This window comes from Chelonoidis abingdonii, chromosome 10 (genome assembly GCF_003597395.2).
Source record: "Chelonoidis abingdonii isolate Lonesome George chromosome 10, CheloAbing_2.0, whole genome shotgun sequence".
Classification (NCBI taxonomy): Eukaryota; Metazoa; Chordata; order Testudines; family Testudinidae; genus Chelonoidis; species Chelonoidis abingdonii.
This window is the reverse complement of record NC_133778.1, coordinates 14,915,618-14,942,931: the sequence shown is the minus strand read 5'-3', so window position 1 is coordinate 14,942,931 and position 27,314 is coordinate 14,915,618. Positions and strand designations below refer to the sequence as shown.

The 27,314-nt window shown below is 45.1% G+C and overlaps 1 protein-coding gene across 13 annotated transcripts in view; it reads left to right on the top strand.

The window, feature by feature from the left end:
- Window positions 1-27,314, top strand: part of UNC80 (unc-80 subunit of NALCN channel complex) — a 201,327-nt gene that overhangs the window by 26,386 nt on the left and 147,627 nt on the right. For 11 of the 13 annotated variants that reach the window (XM_032765079.2, XM_032765078.2, XM_075069957.1 and 8 more), the window contains exons 8-14: window positions 5,406-5,667; window positions 15,847-15,981; window positions 17,024-17,246; window positions 18,020-18,160; window positions 21,406-21,674; window positions 23,922-24,260; window positions 25,453-25,599. In XM_032765079.2, coding sequence (XP_032620970.1) covers window positions 5,406-5,667; window positions 15,847-15,981; window positions 17,024-17,246; window positions 18,020-18,160; window positions 21,406-21,674; window positions 23,922-24,260; window positions 25,453-25,599 — 1,516 coding nt within the window. The remainder of the gene's footprint in view (window positions 1-5,405; window positions 5,668-15,846; window positions 15,982-17,023; window positions 17,247-18,019; window positions 18,161-21,405; window positions 21,675-23,921; window positions 24,261-25,452; window positions 25,600-27,314) is intronic. The other 2 variants (XM_032765081.2, XM_075069958.1) reach the window with 1 other exon arrangement.

Sequence of the window (27,314 nt, the reverse complement as noted above, 5' to 3'; positions counted from 1 at the left end):
ACCTTTTAGAAGACTGAATCAGGTGATCAGTTCATCCAGCTCAGTCTGGTGGTTGCTATGGAGATGAGGCTTTCGACAGGCTTTGTAGAGAGCATCACTAATGTCTCCTCATTTGAAGAACTCATTGATCAATTAAAACTGAACAGGGAGTTTTGGTTGCCAAGCAACAGACAATTCAGAAACAAATGTTATTTACTCCTGTTATCAACAGCCAAGTATTCCTTTGTCCTTGGGTCCATGGCTGGACAAAATATGCCACCCACTCACCCTGCAATTACTGTATCAGTCAACAAGTACCTGATTAAATGGCCACAGGGGTTAATTCAAAGCAAAGCAAACGATTTTAAATTCTGTTTTCTTGGTAACTCATTCAGCAAACCTCAATCCTGGATAAATATCCCCACTCCATTCAGTGAAGTTCTTCATTTCAATGGAACTGTTGCAGTAGTAAAACCCCAGCCGTTTATCTCTGCCTTGGAAATAGACTTTGCAAGCAGGGCTTGAATGGTAACTATTTCAGAAGAAAAAACCTTCTTTTGGGCTAGAATGTGAACTGGAGTTCGTGCTCAATAAAGGAATATGAGAGAATACAGAGCCCTCTTACATTCCAGTAGAGGCTCCCCAGACCTGGGGTATGATTGCGGAGGAATAAGCAGAGAAAGATGCATAACCTTATTCCTTTCTACAAGGGGGTAGGTATAGGCAGAGTCCTGGCTTCATCCTCTGTGCTTGCTGGTCAGTGCAGCTGAGCTGGTCTGGGAGATATTGGCAGGCAGATTTTATTTTTCTTTGGGATAATTCTTTTTCTGGGATGCTGCTGGAGTGGTGCAGCAACGCTTTGTCCAGGCTGTCCTTCTGATCCAGTCTTGGTCCTTCTGTTTTCTCCGCATACGCATTTCACTCATTTCTCTCTTTGCAATCTTTGGAGAAGGGGGTATGATGGGATCCCTGATGCCAGTCTGTGGGAAAGGTGTTTTTAAATTATCACGGTTTTCTTTTTGTTCTTTTATTTAAGGTCTTTTTTAAAATCACCCCACATTTTATCTTGACTGCAGCATTAGTGGAAACACTTGAACTGTAGACTGAATATAGCAATATATGCCAATACGTAAGGTCTAGTTTTCAAAAGTCAATGACTTTAAAAAAGGCCTAGAGGAAGTCTATGGTGTCCTCCATGGACAGAGGTTGGCAGCAAACCATCTCTTGCAGATTTGCTTGGACATTTTGAGTTCTGAATGAACACATTTCTCTGAGATGAATCCTTCCCAGCCACCCCATCTGTAAATGTGTCCTAGAAATAAACTGCCAGCCTACCCTGATTGCAGGTGGCATCAGCATTGCAAACCTTTTGCTCAACCCTACTTAACTGGATATCCAAAAACGTGCATTTGAATGCTCAAATTGGCTTGTATTATTTTTATTATTATTTGTATTCTGATAGAGCCTCAGCACCCCAGTCATGGACTAGGACCCTGTTGTGCTAGGTGCTGTACAAATGGAACAAAAAGACACTGCCTGTCCCAAACAGCTTACAATCTAAGGGCTTGTCTACATGAATATTTTGTTTGCAGCAAGGTTGACTTTGAATCTATCCTGCACTAGCCTGCCGCAGACTGACCATCCCTGTGTATCCTGCTGATGCACATTAACAGTTCTAGTCCTGGACTGTTAATACGCATCAGCAGAGCCTCCATGGGCAGCTAGCCTGCAGCAGGCTAGTGTGGGATAGATTCACACCCCAGCTTGCAGTGAACTAACTGTTTATTTAGACAAACTCTACTATAAGACAAGAGACAACAGATGAATACAGACAGACTGCATAGGGAGTACAAGGAAACAATGAGACAATATTGGTCAGCCTGATAGGCTGACCAACACACCAGCAACCTAACTCTGTCACGTGTCTTATATCCAATTAGGCTGTAATCCAGCAAAGCACTGAAGTGTGTATGTAACTTTAAGCACTAGCACAGTCCCACTGGAGTCAGTGGATTGTGGCTGCTCAGTATTAGGCTGGATGTTGAGAAGATAACAACAATATAATTTAATACTTTCTGATGGTTATACTGAAAAAAGAACCTTGCATGTGTGTGAGTGAGAATTCATGGATAACAGCAACTTAGTGGAAGAACCAGGGCTTGTCCTTTGAGACTCAATAGTTCATTCTTTTCTCTCTGTCCAGTACATTCAAGTCTGGAAACAAAAATACCAGGGATGTTTCACACTAAAAACTACATCAAAAGAACCTTCAGGAAGTGACACCACCAAAAGCAGCCAGGAAACTTATAGGGGAAGGTGAAATACCATGTTTTCTAGTACCCAGGGGCAAAAAGAAAGGTCATCTTATATAGCAGTGGCATTTACTCACATGGGAGCCACCAGATCCATTTCAGTTAGTTTAAGAATATTAAAGGAACTGGCGCATGAAATTGCAAGCCCATTAGCAAGAATTTTTAATAAATCTGTAAACTCGGGTTATACCGTACGACTGGAGAATTGCTAACGTAGTTCCTATCTTCAAGAAAGGGAAAAAAACTGATCCGAGTAACTATAGGCCTGTTAGTTTGACATCTGTAGTATGTAAGGTCTTGGAAAAAATTTTGAAGGAGAAAGTAGTTAAGGATATTGAGGTCAATGGTAACTGGGACAAATTACAACATGGTTTTACAAAAGGGTAGATCGGGCCAAACCAACCTGATCTCCTTCTTTGAGAAGGTAACAGATTATTTAGACAAAGGAAATGCAGTAGATCTAATTTACCTTGATTTCGAGTAAGGCCTTTGGACAGTGGGTCTACATGGAATTGTTAGTAAATGGAAAAGATGGGGAAATGAATATCGAAAATTGTAAGGTGGATAGAACTGGTTGAAAGGGGAGACCTCCAGCGGGGTCGTACGAAGGGGTGAAGGCTCTCAGCTGGAAGGAGGTTACGTTAGTGGATGTTTGCCTCAGGAGGCGGTTGGGGACGGATGCTTATTGGAATCTTTATTTACTGACTTGGCACAAAGAGCGGAATGGTTAAAATTTGCGGATGAACACAAAGCGGGGTATGTGCTAACACAGAGAAGGACCGGGATACCATACCAGGAGATCTGGCATGACCTTGTAAAGGGGAGTAATAGTGAATGGATGGAAGATTTAATAGTGGAAGAAGTGCCGGAGATCATGCACTTAGGATTAATAAAAGAGATTTTAGAATATAGCATTGGGGACGCTACAGTTGGAAAGCGAACAGAGGAGGGAGAAGGGCCTTGGAGAATTGTGATCAGAGATGACTATGAGCTGGCCAAGCGATATGGCCGTTAAAGAAGAGCAAAGGCGTTTAGAGGCAGTGCCAGGCGAGGGGGGTATTCCAGCAAAGATAAAGGAGGGTGTAGTACCGTTATATAAGGACTGTGAGAGCCGTCAACCTGGAAACGTGGTGCAGTTTGGGGGCTCCAATGTTTAAGAAGGAGAATTGGCCAAAACTGGAAACAGGTCAGAGACGGCTACTAGATGAGCCGAGGGAATGGAAAACGCTGCCTTAGTGAAAGGGAGACGCAAGAGACTTGCTTGTTTAGACCTGGCCACAAACGAAGGCTGCGGGAGATAGCTCTTTGCTGCTGAGTAATAATATCAGAGGGGAATTAATATTGGCGAGGGAGAGGAATGTATTTAAGGGCTTAGAAATTAATATAGCACGCAGCGAAAATGGGTTAAGTGGGATCCATGCTAGGAATGTAATGATCACTTGAAAATTATGACGAAGGTCTTCTAACAATTAGGGGAAGTATGGAGAGTTATAGCATCTGGGGAACAGCCTCTCCGGGGGGAGTAGTGCGGGGCAAAGACCATATCTGGCTTAAGACTAACCTTGATTAGTTTATAGGAAGGGATGCTATGAGAACTATTTAATACTTGGCAATTGATCTTGGATTATCAGCAGATAAATCTGCTCATGGTCTGTGATGGGATGTTGGAAATGAGATGGGTCTGAGTTACTCGCAAGAGCATCTTCCTGCAGTGCTGGCTGATGAGTCTTGCCCCACATGCCAGGGTTTAGCTGATCCCATAATTTTGGAGTCAGGAAGGAATTTTTCCTCCAGGGCAGATTGGCAGAGGCCCTGGAGGTTTTTCGCCTTCCTCTGCAGCATAGGGCATGGGTCGCTTGCTGGTGGAATCTCTGCAGCTTGAGGTCTTCAAACCACAATTTGAAGACTTCAATAACTCGGACATAGGTTAGGGGTTGTATAGAAGTGGATGGGTAGGGTTCTGTGGCCTGCTTTGTGCAGGAGGTCAGACTAGATGATCATATTGGTCCCTTCTGACCTATGAGTCTATGATTATTTTACTGGGCATCCCCAGCATGGTGCCATTTCTTTTAGTAACACCTGACTGTGTAACCTGCTCCTTCACATTTTACATGTCGTCCCACTAGAGCCTGACCAGCAGGGGTTTGAGTCTGCTACTGATTCCTGCTCCAGGATTTAGTCATTGATCACAAGTGGTAGAGACTTGTGCTTTTAGGCCCTGATTTAGGAACGAGTCTCTGTTCAAGAAGACATCTAAGCACAATGCTTAACTAAACATGTGCTTGAATCTCACTGGGGACTTAAAGTTAAGCACATGCTTAAGTGCTTTCTTGAGCAAGGATGCTTTCCTGAACCAGTCCTTTATCCCTGGATTCAAACCTCTCTGTCAGCCCAAACAGAATCAGTTACTTAAGCATCCTGGTAACTGGAAAATAGCTTTGAGTTCTGCAGATGTGAGGAGAGTGGAAGAGGCCTTAAGACTCTGTCTTTAATCAGCTGGTGGATTTTAAGCCTGTCAGTTGTTGTTAGTGCAATTGAGTCTCTGTGGAGAGTGACAACTTCTTTCTCTTTCTCAGTCTATAACCATTTCTTAGTGGCCGTTAATGGAGCATCATTAGTGTTGGTCTCTGGGGTGACTTCTGTTCACCAAACTGGAGGGTAGTACAGCAATAGTTTCCGTCTACAAGAGGAAGACAAAAGTGGTGCCCTAGAGTGAATGATGAAAAAGCAAACATCCAGGGTATGTCTACACAGCAATAAAAGGGCCGCAGCTGGCATGGGTCAGCTGACTCAGTCTTGCAGGGCTCGGGCTGTGGGACTATAAAATTCAACTGAAGTGTTGACATTTGGACTTGGGCTGGAGCCTGGGCCCTGTAACCTGGCAAGTGGGGGAGGCTCCAGCCTGAGCCTGAACATTAGCCCTGCAATTTTTACTCCTGTGAGCCCAAGTCAGCTGACCCAGGCTCTGAGACTCTGTTCCATGGGTTTTTTATTGCAGCATAGACCTGCCATAAGTGTCTTTCTGGAAGGAACCTTTAGGCAGAACTCTGCACTGTAGGGAAAGTATTAGCCCTGGCTGATTTCTAATGCTTCTCCTTTTATTATTTGGAACAGGGTATCATTGGTGATCCCACCTTGCCAAAAGTCTCGCTATGCCACCTATTTTGATGTGGCAGTACTGCGCTGCCTGCTGCAGGCACACTGGTCTGAGGAGGGTACACAGTGGTCTCTGATGTATTATCTACAAAGACTGAGACATATGCTGGAGGAGAAGCCAGAGAAGCCACCTGAGCCGGAGACCATGCACCTGCCCAGGCCCCGCAGCAGTTCCATGGTAGCAGCGGCACCCTCTCTGGTGAACACCCACAAAACTCAGGTAAGAGACCATCATTTAAAAGTAAGCTTGGTAACTCTTTACAGTCATGGCAGGATTAATAGTGATTCAGGACTTTGGTTTTAATTATGTCATGAACTGTGGGGAAGTCACTTGTAACATCGGAAATGTCAATATATGGATTGCATAGATAGTCTTGTTGCACTGGAATTCAGCATTCAGGCCTGATGTAACTATATACCATACAGATCCAGACTAACATGGCTATCTCTCTGATACTATATACCATAATGTTATCCCAAGAGAAACCAAATGAATACGTATCACAGTCTCAGTACAGTACTCTCCTTGAAACAAAAAACAAGACTCAAGACACAAAACCACCTTCTTTAAAATGTTGCAGCAAACAGCACACAGTGCGGTTGGAGCACAGCAGAGTACAGACTTTTCAGAGTGTCCATCAAACATCATAATAGATTGGAACCCGTTACTGTTTCTGTAGTGGTGTGCTTTCGTATTTACACTGCCCCCCTTTGCAGTTGCTTAAAGTAACCACTTGCTGTTGTGCTTGTAACTTTTCGAATGCTAGTGCAATAATAAAGTTGTTGTTGAAAGGTTCTCAGCACAGCAGCAGTGTGGATGGATGTGTTACTTGCATCAGCTAGACATCACACTGGAGGTCTGGAATCAGTGTTTCTGTACATGACAGGAGATCCCCTGGCAATGTAGCAAGATCTGCCTATCCCAGCTTCACATTCTCAGGTCCTGCCTGTTTTTTAAGTACTTTTTCTCCTACAGGAGAGCCCTTTACTCTGTTGTTCTTTATTACCATCTTTCTTAAATCCATATGTTTATTCACAGTTAAATGTAAATGTATTTTACTTTGCTGGTTGGTTGTTTTTTGGGAGTGAGAGTATGTCGGGGGGAGTGTCTTTTGGTCACTGATGTGAGGGTTCCATCCAGAACAGCAGTTTTTTTTCAAGGTTAGTCACCTTTAGCGATCTAGTCTCTCTCATCAGAGTTTCATACATTTTGTCATGCTACATGGAATCGGAGTCCCTCTTAAAATGAAGATGTTTAATAAACAAAGCAGCTACAACTTCCACACAACTGGAGTTTCAGCCTTGTCTTCCTTATTTACCAGGGACCACACCCTATCTGGAGCTCTATACAGCAGTGGTTTTCAATCTTTTTTCATTTGTGGACCCCTAAAACATTTCAAATGGAGGTGCAGACCCTTTGGAAATCTTAGACATAGTCTGCAGACCCCCAGGGTGTGAAAACCAAGGGAGGAGAAACTGGTTCTGTAGTTGGCAGTTTCTCCTCCCTTGATTTTCACAGCTCAGCTGCTAGAACAGGGCCTCATCCTCCCTAATTGAACTAACCTCATTATCTCTAGCTTGCTTGCATATATATATATAGCGACTGGATAGCGTAGTGGTTAAGAGCGCCGCCCTTTGATACGGGAGACCGCCCTTTGATACGAGAGACCGGGGTTCAAATCCCGGTTGGTACCCAACTTTCCAGTAGGGGTCCTTGGGCAAAAGACCCCCTAACGCTTCAGCTGCCTACCTCAAAATAGACGAGCGCACACGAACAGGCGAGAATGTCAGCCCGGGGGCTCGGCACGTCCCGCCCGGACTCATTAAACAACGGTCCCGCGCCAGACTTGTTGAGGGAACCAGGACAATCGGACGATACGGTGGGCCTACCTGGAACAAACCCCATTCATGGACGAGGACCGAGAGGAACCTGGATTGATGGACTGCTACTCTACAACGTTAACCTAATGATCAGGGGATATATGAAACGTACTGAGGGGCCACTGTGGATGACACAAAGAACTACATCCCATCTTCGAGCACAACGGTAGCTTACCCAACCCTTCACATAGCTCAGAAGACGCCGGCTCTCACATGCTGAGATACGACCACACTCCAACATTCCCAGACTTCAAGACGACTGAAGAACAAGTGGGTGATGTGCGCCCACACCTGAGCTGAACTTCACTGTCACCCCCTCCATTGCAGAGCACAGCAGGCTGATATGAGGCATAGATTCATGGAAAAATAGCTAAGTCAATCCCGAGACCGATTACCAGGCTCAGTGGAGAAGTACATCAGTAGTATGTTACAAGATGCCAATCGAAGCCATTCTACATCCACATCCTACTCACCACCCTCTACCTCAAACCAATGAACTGGGTAGATCGCTCAGCGCCGTTAATCCTGGCGTAGCGATGTGGCTACACGATCAAGAGAACACACAGTATGTACCACCTGGAAAATGAGGTGGAGACAGCTCAAGCGCGACTCGGAGAGAAGCTCTAGCGAGCGGTGGAACTAACAGAGGGTGTAGACGATACATGATAAACTTGAGCTATGAAAATCTCCAGGGCACTGGCACTCCATCTGAAGCCAGGAATGACCGCTAACTACAAGGCTTCACACGCACGGGCACCAGCAAGGAGATACACTAGCAGACACGCCAGAGGCCAAAAGATAAACTGCACTGTTTTCTTTGCAAGGGGGAAACCATCAAGGTCTCGGTCTTCCTTCCTGCAGTTGCAACACACACGAATAACAGCAGCACACGATCCGAGACAACTGATACAGTACTCGACACGCACATATGGGGAAGAGAGACTCATAAACCAGTGCAAAGTGGCTGCAGGACCTAGACAGAGCACAGCAATCTCCTCGAACAGAAACCAGTCACTACACAGTAGAAGACATCCATGTACGCGGGTCAAAAACATTGAAAGAGCTGGACAGCCATGGCCAGACATGATCCACACCTACTGGCTAATAACAGCATAGCTCCAACCAGCCGTGCATGAACTAGCACACAGTATAAGCAGCGAGGGCGTCCACCCAACTGGGCTAACAGCAAGCAAGGACAGTGCTGATCAGAACTCCCTGCATAGGGGATCAAGAACCACACTACCGGCCATATACCTGCTTCCCCCACAAATGGAATCAGGTCTATCAGGCATCATAGCTGCCAAGCTGACACAGGACCATGGGCAAGTACATGAAGACACAGCTCAAGAAGGGATTCGGGAACAACCAGAGGCGCTCAAACAACCAGTTGCTCATAAGAAGAGCTAAGTTCGCACAAGACTCAAGTCGAGACAGACCAATCTGAGCACCCGCCTGGATTTGATATAGGATAAGCTATGCTCAATTGCCGCACACGTGGGATCTGTGCAACTCGCTCGGCGCATCATCACGAACAAGTCACAGGGCACTAAGGACCTTCCTCAAGAACTCGTGGGACTATGGAGACAGACACTAGAAGTGCAACTCAAGGCAACTTGCACAAGTGGCCATCATGCGGCATATACCAATGGTGGAGCACTGTTCCGCGCTGCTGTTCTGCATGGCTTAAACCCCCCAGCCGATACATCACAAGGACTGATTACGGGTACAGGCTTAGGAGATTGGAATTACCATCGCCACCTTCCCACCTCGCCGCATGAACACTCCAAGCTGTTATCTAGAATGAACGAGACATCGACTCGCTAATTCCCACTGACGCGGGATGCTCAGTTGAGGATATCTGGGAGTCATTCGGATGGGCAAGTGTGGACCGGGGATGGAGTGAAGCAGAGGGAAAGGTAGCAAGGACTGATGGGTGTGGAACTACCAGACGGTCCACATGTCAGAATACGACCAGCTAAAGTCCTTGGGCATCCCCGCGTCAATGGAAACCCACGTATGAGGCGAAGCAAGGAAGACAGCAACATCCAACGTATCACAAAGGAATAGACAAGGTCCTGAAGCAGCCAGCTCAGTGGGAAGAACAATGATCCATGCCATCAACTGGATACGCCCTGCGGTCATCAAGATACGCCTGCCGGTATATGAGCTGGCCAAAGGAGGACATGGGGCTGCCGAGTGAAACTCGGAGCTCTCACAATGCACGGGAGTGTTCTCCACCCACAGTCCAACACCAGGACTGTTATCAGCGGAAAGAAGGCGGGCGGGCTTGGGTGATCAGCGTCTAAGGCCATATCCTGAGATGAAACCCGGAACATCAGGAGTACATCAGTAAGATGGCCCTGAAAGAGTGCTGCTGAGAGAATGCCTGAGCCAGCAGGCAGACTGGGAGAGACCAAAGCCAGTAAGAAGTGCCATTGCAAGAAAGACCCTTCATGGGATGTAACCATCGGACAGATAGCTGGTGGTGGCTGACATATGGACATCTACCAGGTGAGCCTGGAAAGGCTACTTAAAAAGCACTGAGGCACTGATCATCAGCAGCACAGAGACAGGCACTGAGCCCACAGATCCATTGAAGCAGGGGTCTACCACACGGGAGGATCCAAGGTGCAGACTGTGCAGAGAGGTCAAGAGAAGGTCCAACATGTGGCAGCAGTGCCTACAAGCACGCGCCGCACACAGCATACACTGAACGGCAACAACCAAGTGGCTGGCATTGTGACATGACATCTGCACAGCGTATGGGCTAGTGCCTCAAGACGCATTGGGGATTCTCAGAAGGTTCGTGGCGGAGATCAGCAGGCTAAGATTCTGGGGACTCCGATCCAGACGGACAGGCAGGTACTGGCACATCAACCAGACATCGTTGGTATAGACAGGAGCAGAAGGACAGCGGTGTTGATAATATAGCGTGCCAAGTGACAGCAACTACAGGAAGAAGGAATATGAGAATGTGGAGAAATTACCAGGGCCCTGAAAGAGAACTAGAAAGGATGTGGAAAGTGAAGGCCAAGTTGGTCCCAGTGGTGGTAGGAGCCCTCGGGCTGTGACTCTCTAACTGGTGAGTGGCTCCGAAACAGATCCAGGGAACATATCAGAGCTCTCGTCAAGAAGAGTGGCAGTGTAGAACAAGCTATAGCTACTGCCGCCAGAACCTCAAACTCCCGCCTAGTGTAGAGGACCTCGAGGTTGAGGAAGACACATACCACCATAGGGTGTGAGAGGGGATTTGTTTTTTTTTATTATATAGGCAAATTGCCCGTTACTGTCTGCTGGTCTCGCACTTTCTCTTCTCTGGGGCAGTTCAGGCGCCTATTGCTTGCCCTGAACCGGGTTCTTAATTACTCCACTTAGTGTCCTTGGACGAGGGGAGTTGGAGAGGGAGGGACTGAGAGCCGACGCCGTCTGACTTCAGGTCCAACCCAGGGGCCCTGAGGGTTGTGGTGAACCACTTGACTAGCGTTCCTTCCCTGGGTCATTTTACTTCTCCTCTCGCACTTCTAGGCTGTGTGAAGGTGTTCTTTGCCCCTCTCGACACAGCCTGGTGCCCTTACCTAGGGTTCTTCTGACTTTCACACCACTGCAGCACTCTCAAACTTCTCTCTCTCTTCTACTTCTATTCTTCTCATTCTCTTCTCTCGTCTCTTCTCTTCTCTTCTCTTCCTTTCTTCTCTGTCTCTTTCCCAATCCAACTCCTCCTTCATACGTCCGCACTGGTCTGACTGAAGCAGGGGTTTTATTAACATGACGAAGTCAGGTGCTCTGAAATGGAGTCAGGTGTTTCTGTTAATCTTGGAAACTTTCCTCCCTGGCAGGGAAGAGGGCCCCCGCTAAACACTCTCATGCTGCCCTGCATGCGGTATCCAATATATATATATAGATCTGCTCCTGGAATTTCCACTACACTGCAGCTGAAAAGTGGATATGCATCCCAGGAAAGCTCATGCTCCAAAACGTCTGTTAGTCTATAAGGTGCCACAGGATTCTTTGCTGCTTTTACAGATCCAGACTAACACGGCTACCCCTCTGATACTTGACACTGCTATGCAGCACATAGCGACATCTAGTGGCTGATTAATATTCCCCAAGTAAACATATTATGCATGAGTATGTCAGTAACTGAGGCAGTTGTGATGGGTTTAGGCTTCTGATGCACAGAGATGGAAGAAGTTATGTTCTTCTCTGTTTTTCTGCCTACTTGGCATTTCTTTCTCTCTCAGGAAGGGTCTGTGGGCTAAGAAATCATTAACTAGTGAGTGTGTCATGGTTCTAAGCTGAAAAAGCAGGCTAGCAGTATATTTCTTACGTTTATAGCGGGAGCCCCATCAAGTTGCATTCTTCCTCTGCTTTTACTTAACTCAAGTTATTCTTTTCCAATTGAAAATCAGGATTTCAGAATAAAGTATTGGGCATCCATGCTCAGACAGTGCAAATTCACAATGTCTCCGCTAAATTGGTTCTGAGTTCATGGCCTCTCATTAGGGCTTCTTGCTGCAATGTAGGGGAGACCCACGCTTTTAAAGAGAGAGCACTGGGTTTTATGGTACTTTGGTCTTCTTCTCTATCATCTGGTCCTTTTATTATCATTAACTGATGTTAGACATGGCAAAAGAAAGAACTGCACAGAAATCAACTCAGGAACAGGCAAGTAAGTAGGTTTAGTGATGAAGTGCAGGCTGTATAGAAAAGATGTGGGGTTGCCATGTAACCTCTTCCACCTTCCTAAGCCTTAGCTATATCTGTCACACACAGACCATTTGTATGTGAAATACTATTTAAAATATAATCCTGGTGCATATCACAGCAAACTAATTCTGATCAAATAGTTATGTTGTTATTTATCTAGAGACAGAATCTCAGTTCAGACTTTAGCGGACTGAAGGATATATTTAAAATTTCATTTAGCAAGCAGTGAATGACATACCGTGTTCCCTGTTGCAAAGCAGAATGGCAAATGAATGAAGGAGTATGAATGAAATAAATACCTTCTCCCTGCCTCTAGTAGGTGGTGTAATCAACGTGTATTTCAATGTAAGGAAAAATCTGCAGTGCACCTGTATGCAGTGAATCTAGCACAGGGATGGAATTAGGAAATGAAAACCTTGAGGGCTTTCAAAACTGTACAGCTTTACAATAACACTGCAGGAGCTAAGAGCAAAAACTTAAACCTAAAAACCACAAAACTGCAATGACTAGATGTAATGGTAATTTAAACTCAAGAGTTTCAAGTGTAATACTCAGAAGCTGATAGAAATACTAATGAATTGGTAGCTAAACAGCCCGGCCGATGCAGGGCAATAGGAGAAAAGATATAAGGAACAGCCTCTAAACGATATTATGGGTTTTCTTATTAGCCACATCTTGACTGAATGATCTGCTATGATGGTAACCACATTTTTAACTAGTCTTCAGCCAGAACATTAGACTAATTTCTTAACATAGGCCATATCCCATACTATATAGTAAAGCTGACTGTGTTAGTCAATTCACATAGAGTGGTTTGTTTGAATAGGTGATGGTGAGCTCTTCAGTGCAGGGGCCATGACTGTTTGTTTGTACAGTGCCTAGCACAGTAGGGACCTGATTTTTGATGGGTCCTTTTTGCTACCCCAATACAAATAATGCAGTGATTTCATCACTAACGCACAGTGATGAGAACCCTGAGTTAAATTGTGTAGTGTCTTCCATCCACAAGGATCCCCAAGCACTTTGTAATTCAAGAGCCTGATCCTGGGAACTGCTGATTGCCCTCAGCTGCTACTGATGTGAATAGGAGTTGAGAGTGCCCGGCACCAGAACCAAGCCCTGATGACCTTTTTATTGGATTTACTCTGTCATGTGCCGCTTGTAATCTGCAGTCAATTTTGCAGATGGTTTTAAGAGCACATGCAAAACTCCATGTGTCCAATTTGGCCAAATGTCAGTTGTACTGAAATAACTGTCTCCCTGAAAAAGAGCTCTCTCCTTAGGCGACTCCCTCGAACCTGCATTAACACATGAGCTCTACAAAGCAAGGCTTTAGAGCTGTCCTCTGGCTCTGCTCCAGCTCCAGGCAAAAACCTGCAGCTCCACTGCTCCAGAGCTGCTCCGTGCTCCAGCTCCAGGCTCCGCTGCAAAGCCCTGCTACAAAGTGCCCTGGTTTTTGTCACATGGGGGTGTGGGGAGTGAGTTACTCAGTGGAAGGCTGGCAAGTGAGAATGCCCTAATCTGGGCATAAAACTGTAGGGGTTACAGGGATCTTTAAAGCTGGAAAACAGTATGAAGAGAAAAGGATCTCAAGGGCCCAGTCCTGCAAACACTTAAACACATACGTGACTCTACTAATGTGAGTAGTTCCACTGACTTCAGTGGGATCAATCACATGAGTAAAGTTACACACTTGCTTATGTATGTGTAGGACTGGGCCTAAAGTAGCCAGGACCTGAACCTGTTACTGTATAGAAATCACTTCACCCCTGACTGAAGTGCAGCCACCTCTGGAGTGACCAGCAGGATTTCTTTTAACATCATACAGCAACATTACACACTAGTTCTGGTGGGGGAATGAAGAGAGTAGCCTCTCCAGTTGAAACAATAGGGTGATATGTAGGCAGGCAAAATGGAATTACCCGCATGGTAATTTGGATTTGATTGTCACAGGAGCTAACAGCCCTGCTCCTGTGACAAGTGCCAAACAATCTTTATTGACCATAAGTGGACAGGACCAGGCTTTGTGTTTCCCTTGAAGGATGCCACCTCCTGCACCTCCTTCTTTACCGTCATATAGCTATAGCAGCTCAGGCTCAAGAGAGAAACCTGCTGAGTTTCCAGTACACCAAGGGGTTTGGATACCTAGAGATAAGTGGATGCCTAGGACGTTTTGAGGCCTGAGGGTTTTAAAAAAATAAAGGGGGTAGCAGTAAGTAAAGATACACAAGTAAAGATATCCCAGAGCACCATTGCTGGAATTAAGGATGCTCATGGCAAACATCAGCTTTGCTTTTTATTCATTTAAAGAAGCCTAAGCCTACAAAAAACATTTAATAAAATGATAAAAATGTATGTATTTGTACAAACCAAGTAATTCTTAACGTTATTTAGAAGGAGAGGATGGTGACAATGCTGCTCATCACAATCCACACACTAACTTGGAAACATTAATGCAGTAGTTCTCAAACTTTTGTACTAGTGACTCCTTTCACATAGAAAGCTTCTGAGTGCGACCCCCTCTTATAAATTAAAAACATTTTTTTATATATTTAACACCATTATAAATGTTAGATGCAAAGCAGGGTTTGGAGTAGAGGCCCATATAATAACCCCCCATATAATAACCTCATGACCCGCTGAAAGTGTCCTGTCCCCCAGTTTGAGAACCCTTGCATTAATGTATTTTGGATGTTATTGGTATATTTCATGAAACTAACACTTGCTTCTTGTACAGCATTTTTTAGCTATAGATTTCAAAGCACTTTATAAGGGAAGATAATTATAATTATCCACAGCTGTATACTGGTGAAACAACCTGCCCAAGCTCATACACTATGCTAGTGTCCTAGATAGGAGTAGACTGCATGTCTCCTGACTCCCAGTCCAGTGCACTGCTTCCTGCCATTGATGTTTTTTGTGGTGGCAAAATGTTTTCATTTTAAATGATAAACTATTTGAGCTAATCATCCATCTCTGAATCTCTAAATATATTTAACCCTAAAATGTGAGAGTGGAGTTTTGTCTGATGGAATTAAGATTCTTCTCCTTTGGAGCTGTCCTTGGATGGGACTGAAGTAGATGATTTAGTTCAGGGGTGGCCAACCTTTGGCTCTGGAGCCACATGTGGCTCTTCAGAAGTTAATATGCAGCTCCTTGTATAGACATCAACTCCAGGGCTGGAGCTACATGTGCCAACTTTCCAATGTGCTGGGGGGTGCTCACTGCTCAACCCCTGGCTCTGCCATAGGTCCTGCTCCCATTCTACCCCTTCCCGCCCTCTCCCTTGAGCCTGCCATGCCCTCACTCCTCCCCCTGTCCCACAGAGCCTCCTGCATACCACACAACAGCTGATCGGGAGGTGCGGGGAGGGAAGGTAAGGTGTTGATTGGCAGAGCTGCCGGTGGGTGGGAGGCGCTGGGAGTCAGGGGGAGCTGTTGGGGGCGGCTGGCATATTACTGTGGCTCTTTGGCAATGTACATTGGTGAATTCTGGCTCCTTCCAGGGGCGGCTCCAGGCACCAGCACACCAAGTGCGTGCTTGGGGCGGCAAGCCACAGGGGGCGTTCCGCCGGTCGCCGCGAGGGTGGCAGGCAGGCTGCCTTTGGTGGCTTGCCTCCGGAGGGTCCACTGGTCCTGCACAGGACGCTCCGCAGGCAAGCTGCCGAAGGCAGTCTGCCTGCCGTGCTTGGGGTGGCAAAATGCCTAGAGCCACCCCTGGCTCCTTCTCAGGCTCAGATTGGCCACCCCTGATTTAGTTGCTTACTTGTTATTTCCATTTGTGCATGTTTTTCTTCTTTGGGGGAGTGAAGGATCTCACAATGAAGTGCAATGAGGAGGAAAAATCACTAAGCACTGAGGCCTTTGCTAAGGTGTCACTCACCAACCTGCGCAGGCTAGCCGTGCCAGATCTCTCCACAGACCTGGGAATGAACATCTTTAAGAAGGTGAGTAGCACAGTAATGTGTTTTTGCTTTGCCTACAATCCAATGCCAAAACGCATATCATGTATACAGCTGTTAAAAGCTTACACTGAGTCTATATTTAGGTTGAACCTGAGGCGCACTTTTGTTTTTTTCTGATGGACATGTTATGTATCCATGTATGGTAGATACATGTATGTATTAATATTTACTCTATGGGCCCAGTGCTGTAATCTGTACTCATATCAAGCATTATTGAAATCAATGGGAGTTTTCCCCTAAGTGGTGGTAGTTTGCAACCAGATCCTCAAATTACATTAATCAGAGGAGCTCCATCAGTTTCAATAGATCTGTGCTGGATCTGAGTCTAAATCTGTAAAGCACTCTCCCAGGAAGGCCCTTGCTGTGATGGTGAAGGTTATACAAACAAATTAAGATTCCTAATATAAAAAATTAAACGGATTAATCAAACAAGGGGATCCAGTGCAAAAAAAGGGAGAGAAATGGGAAAAGAAAATAAATATAGGTCCAACAACAGTAATAATGAAATCTTTGACATTATAAAACTGGAGAGATGGGTTGAGACAGATGTCAAGGAAAATAAGTCACCACTGTAGCATTTCCCATAGCAAAATGTGGTTGCCCTCCCACAGGGCTGGCTCTAGCTTTTTTGCTGCCCCAAGCGCAAAAAAAAAAATGACCAGACTGCCGCGCCTGAACTGCCGAAGCAGGAAAAAAAACAAACAAAAAAACCGATCGGACTGCCACCGCCCGAACTGCCAAAGCAGGAAAGAAAAAGCCACCTGGACGTTGTCACCCCTTAGCATGTGCTGCCCTAGACTGGAGCTGCTCCTACCCTCCCCAACATGTGGTGCACTGGTGCGGTCCTTAAATGTGGGTGGTGCTGAAGTGTAGATACCCATCATGGACAAAGGGCTAGAGTGGGGGAATGTAGGATTCGGCTCTGCATGCTTGTCCTTCATCTGTTTGTGTCCTTCCCCTCTAACTGTAGTGAAATCTCTGTAGCCTCTGCCTGGCTCTAACCCCTCTCCTCTTCTTTCTGCAGTTTAAGAGTCGCAAAGAGGATCGAGAGCGTGAGCGCAAGGGTTCTATTCCTTTCCACCACACTGGAAAAAAACGGCAGCGAAGGATGGGGGTGCCCTTTCTGCTCCACGAGGATCATTTGGATGTGTCACCCACTCGCAGCACATTCTCCTTTGGCAGCTTTTCTGGAATTGGAGAGGACCGGCGCAGCATTGAGAGAGGAGGATGGCAAACTGCCATACTAGGTGACTGATGGGAAAGGATTAATATTGCAACTCTGTATTCTGATTAATTGTTCTGCTTAACTGTTCTGCTCCGAAATGTTCCAAGAATAGCAGAGTGGAAATGGAGGCTTTTTATTATCACTCTGGCACTGGAAAACAGCCCTCCCTCTTGATGGCTGATTATGTCCTTTGCCCTGACGTGTGGATTGCCACACCTGTTGTAGAAATGGCATAGTCTTTCTGCCAGCTTCTAAGGTGAATCTCATTGTAGTACTGACTACTGATCTTTCATGACTATGTTTAGATCAGTTTGTTTCTAATAATTAAATAGGACTTGGGCAAAACATATTTCCAGTCAGTCCCAGGAGACTGACCCTCTCCTCCCCCACCTTACTCCTGGCATTAGTGGGAGTTTTGCTTGAGTAATTAGATGTACACTCAGGCTATGTCTACACTATAGACCTTACAGCTTCACAGCAGTACCACCACAGGAGAGAGCTTTCCCATCATCAGCATAATTAAACCACCTCCAATGAGCGGCACTAGCTTGCACTGTCCACACCAGTACTTTTGTCAGGGAAACTTATGTCGATCGGGGGCTGGAGGGAGGCACATCCTTGACCGATTTAAAGTGTGAGTATAGACAAAGCCTAAATAAGGATTTTCCACTTTGGCTCAAGTGAGATCTGGACTTCTGCTAATCTCAATGATCCCCATTCCCACACCTCAACTTCTAACCCTCACACGTTCCTTAGAGTTGCAAACTAAATTTCTATTTTATATGTTCATCCTAGGGAAGTTCACCAGACGGGGGAGCTCTGACACCGCTACAGAGATGGAGAGCCTGAGTGCTAGACATTCTCACTCTCATCACACCCTGGTCACTGACTTGCCTGACCACTCAAACAGCCATGCAGAGAATACGGTCAAAGAAGGTGTGTCAAATATAGCGATGAGCAAATACTGCATTGGAGTGTGAATGTCAGGAGGCTGAGATAGTTTGTTTTTTTTTAAATTTATTAATATCTGATTAATCCCCTCTTTCCCTTTCTGGTTTTTCTATATATCTCATTGTTTGTTCTTTTTGTCCTGTTTAGGATTATTATTATAATCTCTTACAAAGGACATGCCCCCACTTCTAGGGTGGGGCACAGCACCTTTTTAACAGTGTACAGGAACACTGCACAGAAGTTTAGGGCAGGAAGTCAATCTTGCTAACTCTTATGATTTCATTGTGTGTCTTGCAATATTTGGTGGCTTTCTGAAAGACCCAGCTGCTGGAATCAAAAGATTGGATGAAAATCTCGGCTTTCACCTTATTTTTAAAAAGTTCATTTCTAACCCACATGATTTCAGGGAAAGGCTTGAAAAGAATGAAGCAAGTGAAACTCTAAAGGCCCAAGAAATAGAAGGCAAGGAAAAAGAATGCAGAATTTGGCTTAAAAATCATGAAGGTTTTTTAGCAATAATCTCATGATTGTTTTTGGACTTGACTGATGATTTTTGAGCACTTGGGGTTGGCAGTTCTGGAAAGTTGATAAAAGGGCTGTATCCATTTAAAATGGCAAAAGCCATAAAGGTAGGAAGATTGTAATTACTCCCATCAGCATATGACCACCCCATCAGAGCTAAGACCCCCTACTCTTACAGTAACAGAACTGGCTACCAATAGAACAAGAGCATTTCTCTATAGTAGGGCTGCTAAAATTATACAAGACACCTCAGTCTTAACAGGCTGGCACTCTCACTGATGAGAAGCTTTCCTGCCTTAGGGTGGGGAGGGTGGGAATCAAGCATAGACAGCTGCTGCCTCCCTTTTAGCTAGATGCAGAAAACATTTAAGCCTTCCATCGGTCATTGGTATAGTAGAACCCCAGAGTTATGAACTGGCCAGTCACCCAAACACCTAATTTGGAACTGGAAATATGCAATCGGGCAGCAGCGGAGACAAAAACAAAAAAACTAAATACAGTACAGTACTGTGTTAAATGTCAACAACTAAAAAAAATAAAGGGAGAGCAGTATTTTCTTCTCCATAGTAAAGTTTCAAAGCTGTATTAAGTCAATGTTCAGTTGTGAACCTTTGAAAGAACAACCATACTGTTTTGTTCTGAGTTATGAACAACTTCCATTCCTGAGGTGTTTTTAAGTCTGAGGTTCTGCTGTACTCAGATGGCCCCCATCACTGCAGTATCTGAGAAACTCTCCATTTTTATCCACAGAACACCTCTGTGAGGCAGGAAGTGCTGTTATCTTTATTCATGGAGACTTGAGCAAAGAGAGGCTATGTGACTTGTCCAGGGTCACACAGGAAGTCACTAGCAGCACAGAAAAATGAATCCAGGTTGCCCAAATTCTAGGCTAATGCCCTAACCACTGGGTCATCCTTCCTCTTCCATTGGCATTTGAACATCATCTTCCTATAAAACACAAAATATAAAATCCATTAATCCTGGAAAGGAAAGGGGCTCTGTTCCCATACAGATAATTAACTCAGTGGCAATCCACTGTCACTAATATTGGTGGTGCATTGTCCACCTCTGTGTAGGAATTTGTCCAGTTACTGAAGCTCTGTGTTTTATTTGTTCTGACTTGACTAGCTAATATTTTTATTTTTGTGCAGCCACAGTCCAAGGTACTAGTGAGCTTGGAAGATTTTTAGCAAGGAGAGAAACAGAGCTGGCCAAAAAGTTTCAAATTTGAAATTGCAATGCAGTTTTTCATTCAAAATTTTGATATGCAAAAGAAAAAAAGAGGAGGATATAGTTTTTGTGAAAATGTCCTCCAAATGTTGACCCACTCTTCACCCAGCCCTACACTAAAAGCATGTTTTAAAGGAATAAAGGGAAACAATGCAGTTTTTAGCCATAGAACTGAGTGCTTGAGTCATTCTGCTCCAGAGGGGGCTCAGGGAGGGTTTGCAACACAACACTTCTCACTAGATAACGTCCTGACCACTGCTGCAACGTGGGATTCTGGACATAGCCCCTAAGGGAAGAACCTGAGTAGCAAAAAGCAGCTGTGCGCCTTCAGTCTAGGTGCCTAATATAATTTCTGCCACTGCTTTCACCTGTTTTGCGCACAGTCATCACTTCTCTGGGTTGCCCTGCAGCCAGTCTCATTCAGATGCTGAATACATTGCTCACCCGGGTTCATAAAGATGGAGATGTAGAGCAGGTTGTCACCAACATCCTGAAGGCACCATATGCTGAGCCTCCTAATGGCTTGATATGCCACTGAACTGGAGGGGGCCCTGCAGTACCCACTGAGCCTCCGGGGTAGACCCAATGCAGATCTCAGACTCAGTGGAATTCTTTTCTTCGTTTAGTTCATTTGAGCCCCCAGATTCCAACTGGAGGCCTACCTCAAAATGGTTTGGTATTAGTTTTAAACATGGCAGGCTAGCTAGTAGCTTGGAGCCACAGCCCTTCTTGGGGAGCAGATTGAAGTGCCTCTAGGACCAGACTGAGAGCACAGCTGCTGCTGCACCCTTTGGAAAGATGGAGTATGCAGTTACTGGATTCAGCTCTGCTGGCTACTGCAGGGGTGGGTTGAGAGGACAGAGCCTTGCTCCCTCTGTCTCCTTTGAGAGGCTCTTATGCTTCTTAGTGCTTGTGGTGTTGCGCCTACCTGCTGCTCCCTGCACAGAAGCACCGTCTTTTACCTTACACTCCCATGCTGAATAGGGCACTATCTATCGATAAATGAGCTACCAGGCCACACAGCTAGTAGAGGAAGATGTATTTGGGTGGCGTGAAGTGAGCATTTGGGATTCATTTTCTGAAGTCACTCTCTGAACAATTCTGAATAGCCTCAGAAAGGCTGGATTTGTGTCCATTCAAATCCAGCGTAGGCATGTCTCCCTCATCTCCGGTGCTTACACATCTCAGTCAAAGCTCTCCTCTCCAGGCTGCTCCTCATGTCTGAGCTGCATTCGTTCTGGGAGCATTTTGCCATGCACTAGGTCAGCTCCGTATCTGAAAGGCTTACTAAAAGTTGGAGAGCTGTGATGCTCACGTTTCTAATTGATCCCTAAGATACTTATGTGCTGGCATATTTAGAAATAAAAAAACAAATTACACTATTGCCTGTGGTACTAATTACAGTAATCAGCAAGCCTGAATGGGTAATTTTGTCACTAAAACGGGAAAGGCCAAGATACCTGTTTTCTGTCTTACAGTGCGATCCCAGATTTCTACCATCACTGTGGCCACCTTCAACACCACCCTGGCCTCATTCAACGTGGGCTACGCGGACTTCTTCAGCGAGCACATGCGGAAGCTGTACAACCAGGTGCCCATTCCAGAGATGCCCCATGAGCCGCTGGCCTGCGCCAATCTCCCACGGAGTTTGACTGACTCCTGCATCAATTACAGCTGCCTGGAGGACACGGATCACATTGATGGCACCAACAACTTCGTCCACAAGAACGGCATGCTGGATCTTTCGGTAATTGGCAAAGGAACAAGAAAAGCCTCAGCTGTCTTCTGTCAATGCAGCTGTGCCATTGAGCTAACCTGAGTTTTTTTCCATAATCTCTTTATATATTTATCCATTCCAGCACTGCAGAAAGGTCATTCAAGACCAGTAGGGTACATTTGAAAAATACTAAAGGGTGTAGTCTTTCAGGTAATGTGACTTCTGTTCTTCTTAACGAGAGTAATACATGTGCACCAAGGGAGAATACACCCATAAAGTTCTGACTGAAAACTAGGAAAGCAAAAAAATTATAACAGAGAATGTTTCCTTCTCTTTCTTCTCATTTATGATCCTTCCTCTGGCATGCTGAAAGGCTTGTCAATTGTTCGGAAGCAGAGAATTCCTCAAGTAACCATCTCTTCTCTCACTGCATCTGCCTTACAGATCCTTGCAGTTGGCTCTAATGAAAAGAGAAATCATTTCAGTGTACTTGCTGAAATGAATCCTTCACATTTAGCAGGATTTAGTAAGAATTAAAATTAACAGAAGTAGTCAAGCACATAGGCATCTGCCTTGCAGATCCTAACATGCTCAGTGATACAAACACATAGTAAGAGATGGTCCCTGTCAGTTGGAAGGGGAAGTGACTTGCCCAGGTTTACACAGTAAGTCAGTGGCAGAACAGGATTAGAACCCAAGTCTCCTGACCTGTATTCCTGTGCCCTACCCAGTAGACCATGAGTCATTTCCTAGTGCTAACACAGAGGTTTCTGACACTGGACCAGCAAATAAGATCTTCATGAGGGACGTAGACTCCCTTGAAGGGAAAGAAATTCATCCATGTCAAAATTTCAGTAAAGCCCACCACCATCCTGACTCTGGCAGATTGTTACCTTCTTCCTTCTGTAGAATGAGTTAGTGAATCCAAACTCTCACATTAGCCAAGGGAGGAGAAGACATTCAAAATCAAACCCTTGCATTTAAAATATTCACTGTTTCTTGGAATGTTGTCCTCTTTTGGCCTCTGTGACTGATCTCTCTTGGTTTTCATTCCCTCCTCTCTAATCGCTCCTTCAGCATGTCCTTAGGAGGATCCTCCTCATCCTCCCCACCAGCTTTCTGGGGAGGTTCCACAGGGCTCTGTCCTGGGTCCCCTTCTCTTCTACCTCCATACCTTGCCTCTGGGCAATCTCATTTGCAAACACAAATTCAACTGCCTTCTATGCTGATGACTCACAGATCTACCTTTCCACTCCAGACCTTCTCTCCTTCTGCCCAAACTAAAATTTCAGCCTGTCTCACAGATGTGGCCTTGTGGATGTCTGCGCATTAGCTCAAGCTCAACATGGCTAAAACTGAGCTCTTAATCTTTCCACCCCCTCAAGAACTTCCCCCTCTGCCTTCTCAACCACTGTGAACAACCCCAGCATCCTGCCTGTTGCTCATGCCCATAACCTGGGTGTCATCTTTGACTCAGATCTCTCTGAGGGTCTTCACATCCAGGCATATCTAAACCTTGTGAATTCTTTCCGAATGACATCTCTGTGATACGGCCTTTACTTTCCATCACACAGCTGAAATTCTTGTCCAGGCTGTCAGAGTCCAGCATCTCAGTGACTGCAAAGTCCATCTCTCAGCCCTTGGTAAAGGCAGTCTTGCCCTGCTCATATCCGTTCAGAATCCCTCTGCAAATATCGTTTTCCTAGCCCATTGCTTTGACCATATCTCCCGTCTCTTTGCATCTCTCCACTGGCTGCTCCTCCTCTATCACACTGAACATAAAGCTGCTTGTCTTCACTTTCAAGGCTCTTCATAGCCTGTTCCTACCCTCTCTATCCTTTCTCATTCACCATCGAGGTATTTGTTGACTTCAGCCTCCAGTTGGTCTGTGACACCATCCTCCATCAACCACTTGTTAAATTCCTGCTTTTTCCCATGCTGCCTGTTACATCTGGGAGGAACTCTTCGTAAACACTTGCAAAACAAATGCATTATCCTCCTTCAAAACTCCCTTTTGCTGGGATGCCTACCAAAAACTTGATGATGGTTAGGCCATTGGTGTGCTGAAACCACTGCCTGCCATATGACCAATATTGTCTCATTGTTTCCTTGTGCTCCCCAGTTGTTTGTCAGTATCCACCTCTTGTCTCTTGACTTGCATTTAGATTGTAAGTTGTCCATGACTAAGGCTCCTATGCTCCATGATAATACAAATATGAAATGATGATAATACAGAAAACAAGTCTGACCAAAACACGTTGTTTCCTCTTTCTCTAGGTGGTTCTGAAAGCCGTTTACTTGGTCCTGAACCATGACATCAGCTCCCGGATCTGTGATGTGGCGTTGAACATCGTCGAGTGCCTGCTGCAGCTTGGCGTGGTGCCGTGCGTGGAGAAAGTCAGAAGGAAGAGCGAGAACAAGGAAAATGAATCAGCAGAAAAGAGACCGAGTGAGGGATCCTTCCAGCTCAAGGGGGCTGCTTTGGGAACTGGAGATGAGGGAGGCGAAGAAAGTGGAGGAGGAGGAGGTGGTGGAGGAGGAGGTGGCGGAGCTGATGGAGGTGGCGGAGGAGGAGGTGGAGGACCTTATGAAAAGAATGATAAAAATCAAGAAAAGGTATGTTTGAGTACTATGTAATATAGAGAACACGTGCAATATGACATAAGTTATGTCAAGTGTGTGTGTGTGTGTGTATTTGTATGTATATGTGAGTGAGTAATTATCATTTATTTTTCCCTCTCTGTTTTTGGAAAACTGCTAGGTTTTCTTTTCTTTAGCACCACTCAGACATATTCATTTGTGTCACTGTAGTACCCACTTCAAACCCAGTGCATGCATCACCATGGAGAATTCAGCGTCCTTTGCTGTGCCTACTCAAGCAAAGCTACTCTGCTAAGCAGCCCTAATTGGCCTAGCGTGGCTGCATTTTTGATATAAAACAAGTATTCCTGATGCCCTGAATAGGTGCTATTTTACATACTGCACAACTGCTGTTTTAAAACAGGAAAAATTATTGCTGAATTTTTCTACTTTTTATTATTTATTTTACGGTAACACATAGATGCTCCCACATTCGAGGCACTGTGCAAACAAACATCAAGAGATGGACAGTACCCTAAGGAGACTACAATCTAATGAGACAAGACAGAGTCATACAGCAGATCCATGGCAGAGCTAGGAATAGAAGAACCCAGATCTCATGACTCCACATCCCGGGCCTTATCCACTAGATGACAACACAGACTTCATTTTGTTACTTGACTTGATGCAAAGGGTTCTGATCCCTGAGTTCCTTAGGACTTGGTCCTGCCCCACTTACTCATGTCGGTAGTCCTTTATGAGTAGCCCCACTGATTTCAATGGGACTACTTTCACTAAAGTAGTACTCACTGATCCCTGAGTTCCTTAGGACTTGGTCCTGTCCCACTTACTCGTGTCGATAGTCCTTTATGAGTAGTCGCATGGATTTCAATGGGACTACTTTCAGTAAAGTAGTACTCACTATAAGTCCAGGTAGCACAATCTGACCCTTGCTGCCTGGCAGATAGCTGAATACTAGGAGTACCTGAATTGACATCAGTGCTCATTGTAGTCAGAATTACACCTGATAGCAAGCTTTTGAAGGATTAGGCCCTGAGCTTGAATAGATAAGTCAGTAGGATTTTCAAGAGTTACTTAGCTCTTCAGACTAATATTGGACTGTTTGCAAGCAAAAATGTGCAGCGGTATGTTCTGAGCAAATGTTAAAGGTATGCCAGTTACCTGACCTCAGTGTCACGTGGTGTTGTTTCCCCTCTGCGGCTCTTAGGATGAAAGCACTCCCATAAGCACCCACAGGCTGGCACTGACGATGCTGATCAAAATAGTGAAATCACTGGGTTGTGCTTATGGCTGCGGAGAAGGACACCGAGGGCTCTCTGGAGATCGTCTGAGACACCAGGTATTCCAGGAGAATGTAAGAGAACTAAAGCAGATTCCAGTTCTCCCCAACCCCTTCTTTCTGAAATGAGTCTGCTGATGTTGACAAGCCTCCACTCTTCTCCCTCCACACATCTTCCTTTATATTCATCATTAAATGCTGGCTCCCATCTCAGCTGTACCTACTGAGCGCTGCAGCTGAACCAAGGGGAGACAATGGCTGCTTAAGCCATCTTTATCCCTTTTAAATTCCTGGCCCTGCTAGGGGCATGTCTCGGGTCCAACAAGTCAATTTAGAGCAGCCCCAGAGGCTTCTCTGCCATGCAGATTTGTAAAGCCCTAGTGTGGACATACTTTACTAGCAAGAGTCACTTTTGTACACTGGTGCAGCATGGCTACCCTGGGGAGGTTTACAGTGGTGGGACTGTATCAGTTTGGTTCCATGGATACAAAAATCCGTAAGTGTAGACAAGCCTGCGTTACCTTCTGGTGGCTTTGAACGTCTGCTTATGGGCTGCTCCAGCAACCCTGAATAGCCAGGGTGCACTATGCTCCAAGCATGCTCCCATGCTGCAGTCTGTGCAGGAGGGCAGCAAAAGACCCCCCTCCTCTATCATGAGATAGCTTTACCTAGTTTTCTGGCCCTTTGTTACCATTCAAGCAGCATAAAGAGCCCAGAATTGCTCAGTTATTGCTGTGATTGCATCCCAGAGAATTAAAACCCAGGTACAGGGGTTTTCAATGGGAACACAGTGCCCAGTGTCCTGCCAAACAGGTGCATTTTAAAGGCCCAGTCTCGCAAACACTTTTTACTGGCCATCATGCATGCTACAATGAGCATTCCGATTGGCTTCATTAGCGAGTGTAGACTGTGCCTGCGAAAATGGAGGTGGAGGTGGGATTGAGACCTGGCTAAAAATAACACCTAGAGTGGTGGATTTTATATGATCTCCCTCTCCCCCCATTACTGTCTCAGTTAGTTAAAAAATTGACAGTAGGCATGCATGCAGCATGTTGTATTTTGATACTGAGCCTTGATTTCAAAGCATTTAGCTGGAGATCCTGAACCTCAGAGTGATCTGAGCTCAAGGCTAGAGCTGAGCGAATAATTGATTTTTTTTGGATTGGTGGCCAAACCGAAAAATGTGAAAAAAAGATCTGTTTGTTTCGAACCAAAATTGATTTTTTTTTCTTGCCAAAATGAAAAACTGAAAATTTTTATTTGGGTTGAATGAAACATTTCAAATATCAAATCAAAATGACATTTTCAAAATTGTTTCAACATTTCCAAAATAATTTTGTCAGCTGAAACAGTTTGCCGAATTCATGAATAGTTTCAGAACAAAATGCATTTTCCAGTAAATTTTATATTGGCTGCAAAAACCAAAAAAACAACAAAAAAAATAATTACCCAGCTCTAGTCAAGATCAGGATCAGTTAAACTTCTCAAAGTGTTTGATTACATTATAAAATGCAGATGTGTTTCTGTTTCCTTTGGTTTACTTTGCAGATTGTTTGCATGCTTTTAGTTCTGATGAATGTTTCCTTGCCATTTACTAAGCATTTTTACCAGTTCTGAGAGACTGATCCACGCTGTAAAACCCGAGAATAAGGATTAGAACTTTAAAGATAGGACTCCTGGAAGTACTGGTTGCTGATTCTTATACTGGTTTTTGTCAGTGTGTTGGATGAGACCTTTCTATCTAAGTACCTATCTGACCTCCTCACCATAGAAGCTGTGCGCTTCATAGT